Source organism: Corythoichthys intestinalis, chromosome 12 (assembly GCF_030265065.1).
Source record: "Corythoichthys intestinalis isolate RoL2023-P3 chromosome 12, ASM3026506v1, whole genome shotgun sequence".
NCBI classification, from domain to species: Eukaryota; Metazoa; Chordata; class Actinopteri; order Syngnathiformes; family Syngnathidae; genus Corythoichthys; species Corythoichthys intestinalis.
In genome coordinates this window covers 10,580,499-10,602,007 of record NC_080406.1, presented here as the reverse complement: position 1 = coordinate 10,602,007, position 21,509 = coordinate 10,580,499, and the positions used below count along the sequence as shown (strand labels likewise).

At 38.4% G+C, this 21,509-nt stretch overlaps 2 protein-coding genes across 3 annotated transcripts in view; one reads left to right on the top strand and one right to left on the bottom strand.

Moving 5' to 3' along the window:
• Nucleotides 1-9,902, top strand: part of st6gal2a (ST6 beta-galactosamide alpha-2,6-sialyltranferase 2a) — a 138,437-nt gene extending 128,535 nt beyond the window's left edge. Inside the window, exon 7 of the mRNA XM_057851664.1 lies at nucleotides 6,094-9,902. Within this exon, the coding sequence (XP_057707647.1) occupies nucleotides 6,094-6,341 (248 nt within the window). The 3' untranslated portion in view covers nucleotides 6,342-9,902. The remainder of the gene's footprint in view (nucleotides 1-6,093) is intronic.
• Nucleotides 1-21,509, bottom strand: part of tmtops2b (teleost multiple tissue opsin 2b) — a 103,970-nt gene that overhangs the window by 9,086 nt on the left and 73,375 nt on the right. The window lies entirely within an intron of this gene.

The window sequence follows — 21,509 nt, the reverse complement described above, 5'->3', positions numbered from 1 at the left end:
GTACCAGTTTGATGGAGCATAAATCGTGGTTTAAAGCACTTTCATTATGGTGGGAGCAGAGAAAATGGCCTCCTAATGACTTGTTGCATGTCATGGAGTGGCCTCAGACAGTCTTGAGAGGTTTGCTCCCGATGCTTGATGGGGAAGCATTTGAGAATTCATGTGGAGCGTTTCCTGGATACCGCCAGGCAGCATTTATTCCCGTACATAAAGCCAACTATGGCTTATCCCTATATAGGAGTAGTGTGTACGCAGTACTGTGCAAAAGTCATTTCATTTCTTGTTTTTTTGACCTTTTGGACAGAAGTCATGGTAACAAAGTAACTAGAGGACACATGCAGTTTACACAAAAAGTCTTGTGTTGAAAAAATGATTGACACGTGCTGTACAGTGGGGCAAATAAGTATTTAGTCAACCACCAATTGTGCAAGTTCTCCCACTTGAAAATATTAGAGAGACCTGTAATTGTCAACATTGTTAAACCTCAACCATAACAGATAGAATGTGGAGAAAAAAAAAAGAAAATCACATTGTTTGATTTTTAAAGAATGTATTTGCAAATCATGGTTGAAAATAAGTATTTGGTCAATACCAAAAGTTCATCTCAATACTTTGTTATGTACCCTTTGTTGGCAATAACGGAGGCCAAACATTTTCTGTAACTCATGCAGATCTCCTCTAGAGCAGTGATGTTTTGGGGCTGTCGTTGGGCAATAATGTAAATATATCACTTAATAATAGTAGGGTCAATTCGATCCTTAAAACATAAAAAAGACAATGTAAATTACCTACATAACTGAACATTATATAATACAAATAAGGTTGCCTGATAATTGGTGGGGACAAATTTAGGATCCTGAAAGGTTGGTAGTGTTACGTCCCTAACGTCCCAATGCAAACCTACGCCCTTGCCGGGTCATGTCCACTTTTTACATCCTGTCCGGGGTTTTATAAAGTCATGAAAAAGTCCGGTTTTCATTATTTTTCACAGGACCAATAAGTGTGTGTTGAAATTGACTGACACTTTGTACAGAATCTTACGGTACAGTGCTGCCTGTAACATGTTCTCAGAGAGCCTGCCCAGTGGTCGGTTCAGCTGTGCTCAGTAACAGCGAAAACTGACGTCGTGGTCAAATTGAGCTCAAATGGGCTGCGGAACAAAGAATAACTATAATAATTAGGGTTGTTCCGATCATGTTTTTTTTTGCTCCCGATCCGATCCCGATCGTTTTAGTTTGAGTATCTGCCGATCCCGATATTTCCCGATCCGATTGCTTTTTTTTTGCTCCCGATTCAATTCCAATTATTCCCTATAATTTTTCCCGATCATATACATTTTGGCAATGCATTAAGAAAAAAATGAATAAAACTCGGACGAATATATACATTCAACATACAGTACATAAGTACTGTATTTGTTTATTATGACAATAAATCCTCAAGATGGCATTTACATTATTAACATTCTTTCTGTGAGAGGTATCCACGGATAGAGAGACTTGTGACTTTGTATATTGTGACTAAATATTGCCATCCAGTGTATTTGTTGATCTTTCAGTAAATGATACTGAAGGCCATGCCCAATGCATGATGGGAAGTGGAACCATGGCAAGTGAAACCACGACTGTGCGTAGTGCTACCAATTCATATATCTTCTCTGCGATGGGATATAACTCAAGGTGTTAAGATAAAGATCAATTGCTAACTTGCTTCCCCACATTGCTTTCTTTCTTTCTTTCTTTTTCTTTCAAATTTCTTTTTATTGGTTTTACAAAAATACAGAACACCCCCCTCCCCAAACTTACAAAAAAATAAAAAGTGTTTCACTCTAAGTTATCAAACACAGCCACCTATGAAGTCCAAGTCTAATCGTAAATGGCCAGAGAGCCATAGAAAGTTCTTCGGTGCCATCACTCTCAATACATAATAGTTACAGAATCAAAATACAGTACAATACGTTCAAATGTCCCACCAAATAGGAGCAGCATGGAAAGCGACCATACCATTGCCCATCCCCCATAGCTAAATTAACAATATACAGTAACAGTGCATATGTCATTCCTGTACTTGTGTAGCGGTGTTATCAAAGAATGAAAGAAAAGGTCCCCATGTACAAAAAAATTTCTTTTCTGAACCGCGAAGAATATATGTGATTTTAAGGTTCATCAGCACATCCCTTATCCAATGCGATGTTGTGGGTGGGGCAGCCTCCTTCCACCTCAAAAGAACCAAACGTCGTGCCAAAAGGGTGGTAAATGCAATAACCCTACACCCCCAAGTAGGCAGCCACAGACCCTCCGGTAAAACTCCAAATATTGATATTAAAGGCTTCCCCACATTGCTTCCCATGATATTTCTAATCATAGTGAGAGGTATTGTAAGGCTTTAGCCGATTAAGATAAGGCTCCAATGGTTGCCAAAATTCACTCTACTCATTTTACGCTGCCTTTTAGCTCTCTATAATGGCAAAACGGCGCCATTACAGATGAAGCGCGACAATGCGTGAGTGGGTCGTGCAGCGCATGCATTAATTGCGTTAACTATTTCAACGTGATACATTTTTTAAAAAATTAATCACCGCCGTTATTGGGATAAATTTGATAACCCTACCTTAAGCCTAAACTAAAGACTCTGGATAAGTGTAACATATTATGTCTGTAACGTTAAATACAAATAGAAAACGATTTAATTTAAAAAAAGATATATATATATTAAAAAAAGGCATGGCCGATATTTTTTTGCCGATTCCGATACTTTGAAAATGACGTGATCGGACATCTCTAATAATAATAATAATAATAATAAAACCGAGGAACCACAATAGGTTACCTAAAAAAAAACATTGTCACCTGCATGTCCATACTGTTCAGTTATGGATGTGTTCTAAGTCAAATAAAATCAAATAAAATTTTATTTGTTTAGACCAAATCACAACAACAGTCATCTCAAGGAGAAAACAAAACATGTTTAAAGGTGCAGTAGCCCTACGCTGGATTTTGACAACTTGAGCATTGTAGTCGCCCCCCCCCCCCCCCCCCCCCCAGGTAAGACTAATTACTAAATGCCCACCCACACCTGGCACCCTGGTAACACCACTGCTCTCATCTATTAACAACTGTTGTTTTCGTGTCAAATTCGATGGGTGGCGTCTTACAGTTAGGTGCGCCTTATAGCCCGAAAATTAAGGTACTTCCATTTTTTAGCATGGATACGCTAAATCAGGGGTGTGTATAATCTATGAAAAAAAAAAAGTCAACTTTTGAAAGGCAATTTTCTGGTTGTGTGTTATACAGTTGTAGATTTTCCATTTCATCGCTTTTGTTGATAGTGCATATAAAAAAATATGAACTGTTAGCTGTAGTAGCACAGTGCCCCTTTGATTCTGTCAATGAAAACTTAATATGATTTCCATTGTAATATATTTGAGGTGGTAAACTTCCGGGGAAGGATTGAGCCTTTGATTCAGAAAGACATCAGAGGACAAAACCTTGTGAGCAGAATAACAATTCCAGGAGACAAAATGATAAACAGAAAGCGGCAGCAAAGACTGGTGGTGTTTATGTTAGGCAGATAACACAGCATGGATGTTAGCATGCTGAGCCTGCCTGAGCTTCTTTTTTTTTTTTTGCATTTTTTTTTTTTTTCACTCAAAAAGGTCTTGCTGAACATGCACACTTTTTTGCCCACCTCTTATTTCCTCCAGACGTTTGCACTTATCACATTTGTATCGGAAAGGGCTCACAATTTAACAACAGATGACCATCGACAAAGCTGCATTCACCAAAAGGAATGTTATAACATGTTCCCGAATGAGATTTCTGCATCTATCCAAGAGGAGAGCCCATAAGTAACTTGGGGCGCTGCATGAACAAAAAATAAATTAATAAAAAGGGGTTGCGGGTCATTTTTCTTGTAGCAAGAACATTGAGAAATTGGATTGGGTATCGATCAAACAGTGTGTAAGCAGTGCAACTGCACCAAAAATGCCTTTGTCAGCTCTGATTTCATCATCTCCTAATTGGAACCAAATGCCATGAACAGACTGTCGTGCTAACTTGCCTGGCAATTGATAATCATTTGCTGAATTATTAGCCCTTGTTAACAAATAACCGATTATCACTTGAATTCCTTTTTTCAGGGTTACCGATAGGCCAACGGTTTTCATCCATAGACTTCATTATCAGGGGCGTAGCAAGGGTCCCCGGGGGCCCCAGGCAACAAGCAACATGGGGCCCTTCGAGCGTGTGCAAGTAAGAGGGACAGTTGGACTTGGAGTAATAGCATATTTAATAAAAGTGTAATAAAGCCTTCTACCCATAGAGCGCTTTTTAGGATACTCAAAATGCCCGGCTTCTACTACATTAGGACATAAAACTACAGTAACATAGTACACTCACCGCTGTCTTGCTTCCTTTTCTCCTCTTCTGCTTTTTTTTTTCTTTTGTCGCTTCCAGAAGGATAACGTCTCTTCATTTTGGATACACGCCAATTAAAAAAAAGCCACGTGTGGGGGGGTAGAGCGAGTGAAGGGGCCCCTTCAGGGAACTCAGACACAAGGCTTTCACTGGCTCTGTCGCACTTGTCGCTGCGACAGTGCAGTAAAGCTGCGTGTGCTAAATCTGTTGGTCCTCTGGGGGCCCCTGCTGGCTGGGGGCCCTAGGCGGCCTGAATTGCCTGGTTTGCCTAATGGGACGCGACACCTCTGTTCATTATCAGTTGAAGGGACACGGGGCTCGGGCCGATCTGTAGGGGGCCTATTAAAAAAACCTAAAATACAAAGGTTTTCAAAACCAAAGCCACTAGCGACCTAATACCAAAACAGGCACCTCCCTTAGGCATACTTTATATGAGCCATGAGCAGCGGCATAAAAAAATTCAAAGTCATTCCATAATAAATTCCTGATTATTTTTTTATACATGCATAACAAAACTTAAAATGGCTATAAAATTCTCAGATTTTATGCTGGATGTACAAAAACCACCGAACGCAGAGATTATCACCTATATTTTTAGGATCAATAGCGATATTTAACAAATATAATTTTTTGCCAGAAATAGCTTAATTTTGGTTAATTATTGGTTTAAAGCAAAAAACTGGCAGTTGTCCTTCATTTTACGTAAATATTTCAAGCCAAATTTACGGTAGTGTGTAATCCCTATGCAAACGCAAATGCACAAAATCTTTCGTGATACATTTATGCCAGCAAAACTCGGACCACCTTCACACAAAGCCGTTCATAAGTTGTAGTGCCGGGGCCGTTGAAGCGTTAGGTTAGACCAAAGTCTGGCCCGGGGGCCAAATGCGGCCCTTGGTCAAATTTCATCCGGCCCCCAGCCTCTCATAAAATCAATAACGTCTGGCCCGCACACAGACTTAATTGGTCAGCAGTACTGCTACTAGCATATGAAGTAGCTTACACACTAAATGCTGCTCGTCATTTACCCACTAAAAGGCAGCAGCACTCTAAGCAACATTACCCCGTGTGACCGTTTATTCCCAATTTTCTAAAATGGCGACAATCAACAAAAAAAGTTGACTGCGACGGCCGACGCTTCAAGGATAGGTGGAAATTGGATTATTTCTTCAGTAAAATACGCAACAACAGTGTCTGCCTTATTTGCAAAGGGACAGTCGCTGTTTTTAAAGAGTTCAATGTGAGGCGATATTACCAAACAAGACACGCTGACATTTACGACAAGATTACAGAGAAGAGAAGTAGCGAGAAGTTCAAGCAACTTGAAGCTAGTTTAATTTTACAGCAGCAGTATTTCACAAGAGCCTGAGAGTTGAAAGAGAACGTCACAAAGGCTATTGCGAGATTGTGGAAATTATTCATAAAAATAAAAATAAATACAGCAAATGTGACACACGGAATGCCTTGCTAAAATTTGCTTCAATATATTGTTCTACATAAAGGACGTCAGCCAAGGTCGCCCCCCCACATTTTTACTGTGCCAAATCTGGCCCCCTTTGCAAAAAGTTTGGACACCCCTGCGTTAGATTGTTTGAAAAAATGTCTTTGCAGTATTTCACTTTCATTTTCAGTTTCCAGGGCTGATTAATTTTGACCTGGAAATTTCCTCTCCCTGCAGGAATCGCCCTGATGATGGCGCTGTGTGAGCAGGTGCACGTATATGAGTTCATCCCCTCGATGAGGAAGACCGACCTGTGTCATTACTACCAGCGTCATTTCGACGAGGCGTGCACTCTGGGCTCCTACCACCCACTTTTGTACGAGAAGAGGCTCATTCAGCGGATCAACAGCGGCACAGAGGGCGACCTGCGTAGGAAGGGTCGGGTCACACTCCCAGGCTTCCGCACCTTCAACTGTGACATTTGAAAGCTGACTCACTGAGGCTAAGTCTAACCTAGGATGGATAATGGCCAGAACATTAGTTAGACGATAAGGCATGTCGGTTACACTAATGTAGCTCTTGTCCGGAGATTTTATTACACGGAGTAGGGGGCAGTGTAATTTCATAAACTTCGGACCGGCTGCCTAATATAGACGACGTATCTGTATAGTAATGAGATACAAAGGAAGTGACATCACAGAGCGCCCCATCGCCATTTTTTGTGTGGCATTATGGCATCGTAAACATGGTACAGATGTGGCTTTCCTATTCTTCCTTTTAAAAGTGAACGCGCTTTTAAATCTTACGCTTGAATATGTCATCGAACAATGCCGAAAAATGATAACCTTCCGGTTCAGAGGTTACCCACGTAGATGATGACATCACACACAAGGTTGCTCCTTTTTGCGCATGCAAATGCAGGCGTCCCGGGCGTTTTAAACGCACCTTAAACGTTGTGCCGACAGGTCTAAAATATTGTCCGAATACACAAGGCAAAAAAATTATCCGTCCTAGTGTTGACGTAGCCTGAGCTCACATTATGTAACTCTGACCTATTCTGGGCACAATAAGGGCGTGGTGCAATAAAGCCACTGGAGATGTGGAGGCTGTAACGGATGGCGGCGAAGGCTTACAGTTTCTGATTAGATGGATGAAAACACAAGCCATTGCACTTCAGGGTTGTTGGGGGCTCAACATAGAGGCTTTGCTGGGAACTTGTTTTCATCGAGATGTTCTTTGGGACTACAGGCTGCTGAAGAAAAGATACCCGTGACAGCGTTGAAAAAGACATATCTGCTTTAGCTGAGCCATGTTAGCTATGGGGCTGACTTAGCGTAGCCACAGGTTTTAACGAGTTCTTAGGGAATTTTCAAGATTTTATTTGATGTAAAATGTCTTACTTACTTACTAAACTACTTAAGACAGTACCAGATTCGACGTCATCCCTGTGGGGTGTTGATATTCGGTGTCGGAAAAGCCACCCCACCTAGTTCTGTCTCCCTCAATTTTACGGGCTATTTAGTGAAAGACCTTGCAGTTTTCCTGCTGGCCTTCCTTCACCAAATGTATGTCCTTCTTATTGATTTTTTTCATAATGAATAATGACATTTTATTGGACTATTGAGTATGTTTATAGTGGGAAGCACAGTTCCCGTTTGAGCGTCCTTGGGTCTGAAAGGACAATGGTCATCAAATAAAGCATTTTTCTCGTTTACGGAATATAACTGGGCATAGCTTACAAGGGCAAAAAATAGAATCGCCCACATATTCTTTGACAACCACTATGTGTGCTGCTTTTGCTGAACGGTTGTTCCTTGTTGAGAGAAAATAGAATCGACTTTGTTTATACTAAATGTTATGGAGCTAGAACAGTCTCATAATGTACACATGCACATTTTCGATGTACACCAGTGTTGTTATAGATTACTTGAAAAAAATATTCAATGGAGTTGATTTCAACCACCATTGACTCACACTAGCTTAGCCACTCCGGAGCCCTGAAACTAATAAATAACCGACAAACTGCATGGAATTTGTTAAAAACAACTCCACCGACTAATTAAACCCCAGCTAACTTGAAGATTAAACCTAATGTCAAAAATTCTAAACTCCGGGTTAGTCCATTTGGCCACAAAATGTGGCGGCAACTAAGCATTTTACACTCAGTTTGACTTACAACACATTCCAGAGATGCTAAACGAACATGTCACTTCATGGCATAAATGTGCAATACAAATATGATGTAAACAATGCTCGCCGACTTGGCGAGAAGCGAATCACTACCCGCCGCCGCTACGACGAAGCTACGAAACGGATCACCTATCGCTGGAACCCTCCAGAATGAAGGAAAAATACTCAAGTACATTCATGGGCACACACAGAACAACATCTCAACAGGTGGCTGCGCGGGGCTCGAACGTGCACCCTCTCGCCTTTCTCAGTCCCAAAACACTTAACACGTGTGACTCGAGACCAAAACAGAAAGTAACTATGAACGGTTACCGTGGAAACGAACGCGTAGCGGAAACCTTTTAACATTTTCTAAAATGCTCTTCGTACATGACTACAATATTTTCATTGTACATACATTATGAAGCAATAACAAAATAGTAACGCACTAACACAAAGGAAACTAACTTTAATCAGATTACTGGTTTGGACAAATGAACGCATTAGATCGTTCGTGACAGAAAGTAATCAGAATACAATCGCGCGTTATTTAGTAACGCGTTAGTGACAACACCGATGTACACACGCATTTGACACAAAACGCACAAACACATCTAATACAAAACACATACATTATGGGATTTATAAACACATCTGACATAAAACACACACACACACACACACACTAGGATTTATAAACATATCTGACATGAAATACACAAACACACACATCAAATGTGTGTGTGAATTGTCTTGCGCGATGGAGTTGGTTTTAATAAATTTTGCTTAGTTTGTTAGTTATTTGTTGGTTGCAGGGCTCCGGAGTGGCTAAGCTAGCGCGAGTCAATGGTGCTACAGTGGTATGAAAAAGTATCTCAACCTTTTGGAATTCCTCACATTTCTGCTTGAAGTCATCATCAAATGTGATCTGATCTTTGTCAAAATCACACAGATGTAAAAACACTGCTTTAACTAAAACCACCCAAACATTTTATTGGTTTTCTTATTTTAATGAAGATAGCATGCAAACAATGACAGAAGGGGGGGAGTAAGTGAACCATCTGCCTAAGGAAACCTAAAGAGCAATTGAAACCAAACAATTTAAGTCAGGTGTGTACCCAATCACTAATGAGTGGTTTAAAACTGCCCTGCCCTCTATAAAACACACATCTGGTAAGTATTGTCTTGATGAGAAGCATTGTCTTATGCGCATCATGGCTCGGTCAAAAGAGTTGCCTGAAGACCTGCAATCAGGGATTGATTTGCATATACCTGCCTGAAGACCTGCGATCAGGGATTGTTGATTTGTATATAGCTGAGAAAGGATACAAAACCAATTCCAAAAGTCTGGATGTTCATCAATCGACAGTCAGAGAAGTTGTCTACAAATGGAGAGAGTTTGGCACAGTTGCTTCTCTCCTAAGGAGTGGCCGTCTACCAAAGATGATGCCAAGAGTTCAGTGCAGGATACTCAGAAAGGTAGAAAAGAACCCTAGAGTGTCTACTAAAGACTTACATAAATCACTGGCACCGTCCAATATCTCTGTGCACATATTAACTCTATGTACAACTATGGCCAAGAAGGGTGTTCATGGGGGGACTCAACTGAGGAATCCAATGCTGTGTAAAAATGACATTCTTGCTCGTTTAATGTTCGCAAAAAGGCACCAGGACACTCCACAGAAGTTTTGGCAAAATATTTTGTGGACTGGTGAAAACAAAGTTGAATTGTTTGGGAGTAACACACAACGTCATGTCTGAAAGACAAATGGAACAGCTCACCAACATCAACACCTCATCCCCACTGTGAAGAATGGTGGAGGGAGCATCACGATTTGGGGTTGTTTTGCTACCTCTGGGCCTGGACAACTTGCAATCATTAATGGAAGAATGAATTCAAAAGTTTATCAGGATGTTTTGCAGGAAAACCTGTCAGACAGTTGAAGCTAAAAAGAGGATGGATGCTGCAACAAGACAATTATCCAAAACAGAATTAAATCAACTTCAGAATGATTTCAGAAGAACAAAATACACATTCTGGAGTGGCCAAGTCAAAGTCCAGACTTGAACCCCATTGAGATGCTTTGGCATGACCTAAAGAAAGTGATTCATGCCAGACATGCCAGGAGTCTGACTGAAGATCAGCAGTTTTGTTGAGATGAATGGGCCAAGATTAGTCCTGATCGATGTGCCAGACTGATCTGCAGCTACAGAATGAGTCTAATTGAAGTTATTGCTGTCAAAGGGGGAGGGGGCACAAAATATTAAATGTGATGGTTTACTTCTTTTTTTCCCTTTATGTCATTGTTTGCATACTATCCTCATTAAAATATGAAAACCTATAAATATTTGGGTAGTTTTAATTGAAGCAGACACTGTTTTTTATCTGTGTGATTTTGACAAAGATCAGATAACAATTGATGGTGATTTTATGCAGAAATATGAGAAATTCAACAAGGTTCAAACACTTTTTCATACCACTGTAGCTGTGATGGTACATCGAAAATGTGTGTGTGTTTCGTCTAGGGCTGTCCCAAACGACAAATTTTCTCCCGATTAGTCAGCCGACTATTTTTACAATTAGTCGACTAATTTTATAATTTTTTTTAATTATTATTTTTTTTACTAATTTAGCAATGACATTTTTGTTGACGCTTATCAATTCACAAAAACATTTTGGAACACTTAAATTCTTAATTGAAGTACAAATAAACAGATATATAACAATAATAAATCACAAATAAACAATGACTTCAAATGCTGATAGAATTAACTTGTGCAAAAGAATGGAATGTAAACAGATTCAGAACACTGACTTCACCTTTCCAAAATGATTCAAAGCAATTCTTTAAAAAAAATACCTAGCATTAATATTATAGTATACTGTAGTACTATATATATAATAGCATTATAATAACTATTCATTGCCAATCAGACTTTTCATAAAGGGTGTCATTTTAAAGGTATTCGTAGTGTAGAATCTGAAGTATGTGGGATTATCTCCAGAAATCGTTATTTATATGACGAACATGCTTTTATTTTGAAATGTTCACCGGAAGTACGTTCGCTAAACCGCTAAATTAAGCTTTACACTCCGCCAAAAAAAAAACAAACAAACACTTTTTGTGATTGCATGTGGTGTCAGTAATAGATTTTTGTTCCTTTTGCAAATGCTGTTAACCAGTGATTTTTCATGTTGGAAGTGTTACCTTTTAACTGCAAGTTTTGGAGAAGGCTGCCTGTTTTATAGCCAGCTAAAGTAGGTCATCTTTTTTCCCCATTCACCTCAGTGTAGCAATGCTAACGTATATAGTGTTTAATATAGATGTGTTTTCTTATTTTGTATGTCTGAACTTGATGAGAGAAAAGATCTGGAGTCTCATATGCCATCAGCATCCACGCGCGCGCAGCGATAAAACGCAGCCGTGAAAATGACCGCCCTCATTTTTATTTACCATGCGATAAATGGACTCATTGCATATCGCGACAGGCTTAGCAACTTTAATAAAACATGTCATTAGTTAGTTAGATGGACTTACAATCTCCTGTCGTTATCATTCACGGCCCACTTGCAGCCAAGCTTGGCATTGAAGAGACAGAACACGAGTGTACCCTCCTTTGTTTCTTTAAAAGTAAGTCAATGTTTTGGACTCTCTGGTGCGCTTTTTTGGCTTTGTGCCGCTTTCCCCGCTTGCATACCAAGCGTCCAACATTCTGAACTTTCCACGCATATATTTTTTTTAACCCTTCATTAACCGTCGACGAGATGTTGTGCTCGATTTACATCATCGATGACGTCGACTATGTCGACTAGTCGGGACAGCTCTAGTTTCGTCTCAAATGTTTGTGTACATTGAAAATTTCTATGTGTGTTCATTATAAACTGTTCTAGCTCCATAAAATATTACTGAAGTTGGTTACAGTGGTTTAGAAAACTACTGTAGATAAATAGATTAGGGTAGGCTAGGAGAGTGGCTAGGTAAAGCAGGATTCTTATCAACTACCTGTTGGCAAATTTGTGATATTTTGCCTTCTTGATCTGCTTTATCACCTATTCGCAAATGTTACACTTTTTTCCGATCGCAAATCCTTATGAGTGGACATCCTTTGGCTTTTCCTTCCTTTAGCCGGTGAGAAAGGGAGAGAATAGTTGCTGGTGAGATTTGGTTGCATCTAAAAGAAAAAGCAATGGGTCTCATTTCCCCAAGTGTTTTGGAGTTCCTGGCAAAGAACATCGCCATACTGAAGAAAGCCTCCTTACTCAGCCAACATAGCTGTTTTTTTTAAGACTTTCTGAGGAGGTCATCAGGGAGGCCTATTTTGAAGACATAGATGGCATTCAAGGTGGCCCTGATGGAACAGAATCCTGTAATAATGCTTCTTAGAGTGCATTAAGGTGTGGCAGAAAAGGCTGGTAAAGTGTGAAGGGAAAGTTAGGATTCTAGAACTCCTCCAACACACTTTATATTAGTTGTTTAGCTAGTGCAACAGTAGATAAGAAGAATATCAGGTAGGACAGAAAGGGTAGGTATGTGAACAGGTACAGTAGGTACATAATTGAACCCTGTCTACACATTGCCTTGGGCTGGTTTACTTCCCGAATGCAGTAACCCAGGCTGCTGTCTGCTATCTCTCGTAATTGAATGTAACCTTTAACAGCTGTGTGTTCCAGAGGCGAGCCTCACAACAAAGTATTTCATGATTGCAGCTCGCGGGCAACGGCGGGCTTAAATTCCATTGTCACAGAGCTGTGGGAAGCTCATTTATTTCTGCCGGTGAATCCTCAAACATTGAACAGCAGTCGCCATCAACAACAAGGAATGTGATCCAGTAAACCCCCCCAGATTTGCGTCGACTCTGCCTGAGGAGATTTGATTTATTATGTTTTTCTACTTTCCTCCTTTTTGCTCTCTAATGGGCAGCATTTGTCTTGCCTATACGATTTTTTTAAAAGACAAAACAATGCCTATTATTACAAAATGCTCCTGAGCCAATGTTGTTAAAAGAAGTGCTGTCATGTGAGTTTTATATTAAATGTAAGATGATGGCTTTGGAAGTAAATAGATGAGTCTCATGAGTGTCTCACTACTAGCGGTATAAAATACTGTTTTTATGAAGTAGTGGCCTCTTAACTGCAACAACCTTAGTTTTTTATTATTTTCATACACATACACTCATTGCTAATAAAAACGGTCGCATCTACCAGATCACAACAGTTTTTTAGATTGACTTGTATTAGAAGAAAATGTGACTTGCAAGATTCTGCTCGTTGTAATCGAATTTGAGGTCAAGATAGTGTTGTAATGTCTTGGGATTACAATTGCAGTTACCTCAATGGTTTCCATTCATGTTCTATGTTCAAACACCATATAGTCTGCCTCCTTTCTTGCCATTTTGCCCGACAATAGCCCCTCACTTCGTTTTAAATGACATGTGTCTTGTAATGTATAATATGTGCATTAGGGGTGGGACAATATATCGGAATGGTGATGTATCACGATATTTTGTATCCCAATAGGTTATCGATATGCTCCTGCCAAGAATCGATATATCGTTTTAAAACGGTGAAAAGAAATTTAAAAACAATAAAAAAAAATAAAGTAACCAACAGGCTGCTATTAACATCTTCCACTGAAATACAGTAGTGTCCATAGACGGCTCTCGACGTCCAATCCATTTTGACTGGGAGGGTAAGATAGATTGGACGTGCAGCACTGTCAATGGCACTGAAACATAGCACTCACAGCTAGTCTTCCCGGTTTTGGGGGCATTTATGAGGCAGTTTATGTTAATTTTAGAGCATTTTTAGATCACTTCCTGTTGATTTTGAGTCACTTCCTACCCAGATAGCAGACTGACGTTGAAAAGATGTTGGATCAACATTCTGCTGTCGATCTTATATCGTCGAATCAACGTCACTTTTGCACCCTCAGTTAATGTTGTCTCAACATTGAAATCCTTACAAAACCTAAATGTCATTTCGATTACTAATAATTAGAGATGTCCCGATCGATCGGGTCCGATCACGTCATTTTCAATATCGGAATCGGCAAAAAAATAGCGGCCATGTCTTTTTTTTTATATAAATATATTTTTTTAATTAAATCGTTTTCTCATTGTATTTAACGTTACAGACATAATATGTCACACTTATCCAGAGTCTTTAGTTTAGGCTTAAGTTAGGGTTATCAAATTTATCCCAATAACGGCGGTACTTAATTTTTAAAAAAATGTATCACGTTAAAATATTTAACGCAATTAATGCATGCGCTGCACGACCCACTCACGCAATGTCGCGCTCAATCTGTAATGGCGCCGTTTTACCTATATAGAGAGATAAAAGGCAGCGTAAAATGAGTAGAGTGAATTTTGGCAGCCTTTGGAGCCTTTTTTTAATTGGCTAAAGCCTTACAATCCCTCTCCCTACGATTAGAAATATCATGGGAAGCAATGTGGGGAAGCAAGGTAGCAATTGATCTTTTTCTTAACACCTTATGATATTTCCCAACGCAGAGAAGATATATCAGTTGGTAGCACTAAAAATGTATCACGTTAAAATATTTAATGCAATTAATGCATGCGCTGCACGACCCACTCAAGCAATGTCGCGCTCAATCGGTAATGGCGCTGTTTTACCTATATAGAGAGATAAAAGGCAGCGTAAAATGAGTAGAGTGAATTTTGGCAGCCTTTGGAGCCTTTTTTTAATTGGCTAAAGCCTTACAATCCCTCTCCCTACGATTAGAAATATCATGGGAAGCAATGTGGGGAAGCAAGATAGAAATTGATCTTTTTCTTAACACCTTATGTTATAACCCAACGCAGAGAAGATATATCAGATGGTAGCACTACGCACAGTCATGGTTCCACTTCCCATCATGCATTTGGGCATGGCCTTCAGTATCATTTACTGAAAGCTCAACAAATACACTAGATGGCAATATTTAGTCACAATATACAAAGTCACATTTATCCTTTAAGAATTACAAGTCTTTCTATCCGTGGATCCCGCTCACAGAAAGAATGTTAATAATGTAAATGCCATCTTGAGGATTTATTGTCATAATAAACAAATACAGTACTTATGTACTGTATGTTGAATGTATATATTCGTCCGAGTTTTATTCATTTTTTTCTTAATGCATTGCCAAAATGTATACGATCGGGAAAAATTATCGGGAATGATTGGGATTGAATCGGGAGCAAAAAAAAGCAATCGGATTGGGAAATATGGGGGTCGGCAGATACTTAAACTAAAACGATCGGATGGGGAGCAAAAAAACATGATCGGAACAACCCTACTAATAATATTGGAACAACGTTAAATCAATGTTATGTTTTCGACCACAACGCCCGCTCATCCATATTTCAATGACTTTTCAATCGTATTTCCCGGTCAATCATGAATCAACTATTTGTCATTAGTTCATCAACAATAAAACAATGTTAACCCAACCATTGCCTGACATACCATAGAACAGCGTTCTTTCAACGTCACTTGATGTCGAAAATTTCTATGTCAACCATACTGATGATTTTGATTGAAAATCAACATGTATTCAATGTCAGTCTGCTATCTGGGTACTGTATTCGTTTGGGGACATTCCCTGGCCAATTCCTGTTCAGTAACCTTAAATCAACAGGACGTGATCCGTAAATGCAACTAAATCAACAGGAAATGACCCAAAAATGCCCCAAAATCAATAGAAAAGTGACCAAAAATCAATATATTGTATATTGTAGAATGATTTCCTGACGTATGTACAGGTAGTCCGTGGTTAACGAAAGTGTTCCGTTTCTGCACTGGCGATGTAACCCGGATTTCCGTGCAAGTCGGAATTAACCCTTTAAAATACCTCAAAACACCCTCTAAAAAAAAAAAACCTATCCAGAAACATGTATTATATGTCATTGTACTCTCCTCGCCAAACGATGACGCTAAATCCTAGCTTAGCAGTGATCTAAGCTCCGAAATAACGATGTCAAACGTCCGGTTTGCTGACTATCCAGCTGCTCATGACATCAACACTTGCAGAATGAAGATTAAATCCTATGAAATTAAATCAGTCTCATCTTCAATAATAGCAATTCAAATTTGTTTTTATTAGGGCTGTCAAACGATTAAAATTTTTAATCGAGTTAATTACAGCTTAATAATTAATTAATCGTAATTAATCGCAATTCAAACCATCTATAAAATATGCCATATTTTTATGTAAATTATTGTTGGAATAGAAAGATAAGACACAAGACGGATATATACATTCAACATACGGTACATAAGTACTGTATTTGTTTATTATAACAATAAATCAACAAGATGGCATTAACATTATTAACATTCTGTTAAAGCGATCCATGGATAGAAAGACTTGTAGTTCTTAAAAGTTAAATGTTAGTACAAGTTATAGAAATTTTATACTAAAACCCCTCCTAACGTTTTTGTTTAATAAAACTTGTAAAATTTTCTAACAAAAAATAAACAACTAGCTCGCCATTGTTGAAGTCAATAATTACACAATGCTCATGGTGCTGAAACCCATAAAATCAGTCGCACCCAAGCGCCAGCAGAGGGCGACAAAACACCAAAAAACACAAGTAACTAAAGATGTCATCCCGATCAATCGGGTCCGATCACGTCATTTTCAAAGTATCGGAATCGGCAAAAATATATCGGACATGCCTTTTTTTTAATTATATACTGTATATTTTTTAATTAAATCGTTTTCTAATTGTATTTAACGTTACAGACAAAATTTCTTACACTCATCCAGAGTTTTTAGTTTTGGCCTAAAGAAGGGCTATCAAATTTATCGCGTTAACGGCGGTAATTAATTTTTTAAAAATTAATCACATTAAAATATTAACGCAATTAACGCATGCGCTGCAGACCCACTCACGCATTGTCGCGTTCAATCTATAAAGGCGCCGTACACGTATATAGAGCTAAAAGGCAGCATAAAATGAGTAAAGTCAATTTTGGCAGTATTTGGAGCCTTATTTTAATTGGCTAAAGCCTTACAATCCCTCTCTCAACAATTAGAAATATCGGGAGAAACAATGTGGGGAAGAAAGGTAGTAATTGATCTTTTTCTTAACACCCTATGTTATTTCCCAACGCAGAGAATATATATCAATTGGTGCCACTACGCACAGTCATGGTTGCTCTTCCCATCATGCATTTGGGCAGAACAGTTAAATGGCTGCAGTATCATTTACTGAAAGCTCAACAAATACACTAGATGGCAATATTTAGTCACAATATACAAAGTCACATTTATCCTTTAAGAATTACAAGTCTTTCTATCCGTGGATCCCTCTCACTGAAAGAATGTTAATAATGTAAATGCCATCTTGAGGATTTATTGTCATAATAAACAAATACAGTACCTATGTACTGTATGTTGAATGTATATATTCATCCGAGTTTTATTCATTTTTTTCTTAATGCATTGCCAAAATGTATATGATCGGGAAACATTATCGGGAATGATTGGAATTGAATCGGGAGCAAAAAAAAAAAAAGCAATCGGATCGGGAAATATCGGGATCGGCAGATACTCAAACTAAAACGATCGGGATCGGATCGGGAGCAAAAAAACATGATCGGAACAACCCTACAAGTAACAAGTGAACATGACAGTGTCCTGTCATTTTAATCTGTTTGAGCGGGGCATGTGTGTTAAATGCGTCAAATATTTTAACGTGATTAATTTAAAAAAAAACTAATTACCGCCCGTTAACGCGATAATTTTGACAGCCCTAGTTTTTATACGTAGCTGCTGATACAGCAATAACAAGCGATTAGCATGTATCAGTTAGTGTCCGCACGTCATCAAAAAAAAAAAATCCCATAAACTCGCCCTAAGTATTCGACCACAATTGAAAATGCACAATAATCAGTACAAAAGGGGTTATACAGTATACAGCCGTCGCCTCTGAATGCTTCACAAGCAACATTTATGCGCGCAGGCTGTCACCTCTTCACTCGGTTGCTTCCTCATGGAACCCCCACAACTGCCGTGTGTGGGGTGGGCGGGTGTGTAAATGCTATCGCGCGCGGAAGTACTACCTGCTCTACAGTTCTTGCCAAAATAAAAGCATGCATCGCAAAACAAAAGTCAATATTTAAAAAAAATTTTCGAAATCGCGCAAGTCGGGTCAGTCGTAACCCGGGGACTACTTGTATCGATAATTTTTGTATCATAATATCGTGAGATAATCGTTATAGTGAGCATTGTATCGTAAATTGCATCGTAAGGTAACCAGAGGTTCCCACTCCTAATGTGCATTATAAATTATTTGCAACATTTGATTCAAAGTGCATACTATGATGCCATACATAATATAATTACAGAAAAAAGATGCAGTAATACATAAATATAATTTGTTGTCATAGCTACTAGCCCCTGGACGACTTTAAGAAAATACAGCTGGAGCTCTTAAATAAATATTCATATATTTGGTGGCCTTTCAGTTAAGAATTTTAGCGTACGGTCTGGGGGATGTGTAAATCAAATCTTGTGCTGTGATTCTCGGTCTTGCAATATAAGAAGTGAGACTGTTTACAATACATAACCATGTAGAGGCATGCCCTGCAAATACTTGAAACATGAAGGTACTGCATCACATTGATACAATATATGATGAATCCATACTTGGATTTCAGTAATTCTGGCTCGGGAAAGGGATAAAAATGGATGGATTAATTGGTTGTTAAAATTAAGTCAATATGTATTGATTTGGTGCTACTTGATTCACTTTCGACTAGTTTGCCATCTGATGAAGGACACCATGAAATGTCAGTTTTGTGTACATCAATGTCGATCTCAAGTGCTTTAAGAGCACATTGGTAGTAGCACATTGGTTCTGAACCAATTTTACTGTAGTGGCCTTGTAAGGCCAGTGTTTTTTCAGAGGGGGGTGATGAATGAGGTGTTGCATTTTTGTCAACGGGGGCTATGGGGCTTTGGGTCCGTGTATCTTTCTGCCATTCATGTTTCCTTCTAATGTTGGAAAAGAAAAAAAATTGAAAATGAGCCCAATTCTGTGTTTTGTTGTTGTTGTTTTAATGTACGGCTGCAGCCATCGATTATTTAAGTAATCGATTCATTTATCAATTAGTTAGTTAGAAAAATCGAGGAATCGGATTAGGAACATTTAATTGATTCCAGCAAAAAAATGTTAGGAGATGTAAAACAAAGATTTGCTAAGATTGCGCTTTTCAAAAGAGCATTAAATGCGAATACACAATAATATTTCTGAGTGTTTTTCAAACTATGCAGAATTGCACTTTCATTTCACCAGAGCAATAAATGCTTTTAAAAATAAATTTAACTAAGCTTAGCCTCAATATGTATAAAGAAAAAACGAGAAACTAGACAACAACAAAACAATTGGTTAACTTGCATAGAAAAAGTCCACTAGCTTAAATGCTATAAAAGGCTAACGTTTTTTTTTTAACAATGCTCTCAATTATTCAAACACATTCTCACAAAAAACTGCTAAATAAACCTCAAATAAAACACAAATGCATAAATAATCATATTAGTTCATCCCGCCATGTTGGATGAGTTATGTCATATTCACTGTTGACACTAGAGGGCATTGTATACATCCAACTCAATAAAAGTAAATGCAAACACTTTCAAAACATACCATTACAATGGCGCTCTGAACGAATCCTTGAAACAGCAACAAAAAAAAAAAACATTTTTTTTTTTAAAAAAAATCGAACTACTCGAGTTAATCAATTAATCGCTGCAGCACTATTTAATGTGTGCTAACAAAAAACGAGAAACGAATCGTCTCCCGTTTCCTAATTAAAAACTGGTGATACAATTACGGAAAACAAGCCTTAATCTGTTTTTCCAATAACAGTTTATTGAACTGAAGTCGAAAAACAAAATTTGCCCATTATTTGTTTTCCTCCAAGTTAGCTTTTACAATGACCCATGACCCGGAAAACGATGTTCTTTTTCTTCTTATAAATGAATACAGTGGTACCTCAACATACGATCGCTTCGATACACGATCTTTTCGACATCCAACATAAAATTTGACTCGCCATTTGTTTCCACTTCCAACGACATGCTCTATATACGACGATTTATGACAGCGCTGCAGTTTGTTTTCCCGCAAAACGGACGCACGGCAGATTTGTGAGAGAAATCAACATGGGTTCCAACAATGTTAGTGCAGGTGGTAAAAAAAAAAGGAAAAAGTTGGTGGTGTGCGCGTCCGTGAACTGGCTCGACAATCAGGCCGTAAAATGTCTACGATCTCGGTGGTCCGCCTCCGTTCTCCGTTCTCCCGATTCAATTCCAATCATTCCCGATAATTTTTCCCGATCATATACATTTTGGCAATGCATTAAGAAAAAAATTAATAAAACTCGGACGAATATATACATTCAACATACAGTACATAAGTACTGTATTTGTTTATTATGACAATAAATCTTCAAGATGGCATTTACATTATTAACATTCTTTCTGTGAGCGGGATCCACGGATAGAAAGACTTGTAATTATTAAAGGATGAATGTGACTTTGTATATTGTGACTAAATATTGCTATCTAGTGTATTTGTTGAGCTTTCAGTAAATGATACTGTAGCCATTTAACTTGTGCTCAAATGCATGATGGGAAGTGCAACCATGACTGTGCGTCGTGGTACCAATTGATATATCTTTTCTGCTTTGGGAAATAACATAGGGTGTTAAGAAAAAGATCAACTACTACCTTTCTTCCCCACATTGCTTCCCATGATGATTCTAAGTGACGGGAGAGGGATTGTAAGGCTCTAGCCATTTAAAAAAAGGCTCCAAATGCTGTCAAAATTCACTCTACTCATTTTACGCTGCCTTTTAGCTCTATATACTATATGAGCAAAACGGCATCATTATAGATTGAACACGACAATGCGTGAGTGGGTCGTGCAGCGCATGCGTTAATTGCGTTAAATATTGTAACGTGATAAATGTAAAAAATATTAATTCTGGCCGTTAATGCGATAAATTTGATAACCTTTATCTTAAGCTTAAACTAAAGACTCGGGAAGAGTGTAACACATTATGTCTGTAACGTTAAATACAATTAGAAAATGATTTAATTAAAAAAAATATATATATTAAAAAAAGGCATGTCCGATATTTTTTTTGCCGATTCCGATACTTTGAAAATGACGTGATCGGATCGACATCTCTCGTGACAATTATTATTATTGTAACATCGCCAAAGAAATCGCCAGTTTTTTAATCATTTATTTCAGAACTTGTGTAACACAACATACCTACTGTCCACTGCAGCTGACGTCTTCAATAGAACATAAAAAGTGAAAGTAAAAAGTCCTCTCTCACTTTGTCAAGTCAGACACTACGCAAAATACATCTGCCACATTAGAACCCGATCGTTACATTATTACAGGTTTTATTATTATTATTATTGCTATTATCAAATTCCGATTTTTATTCATATCTTATT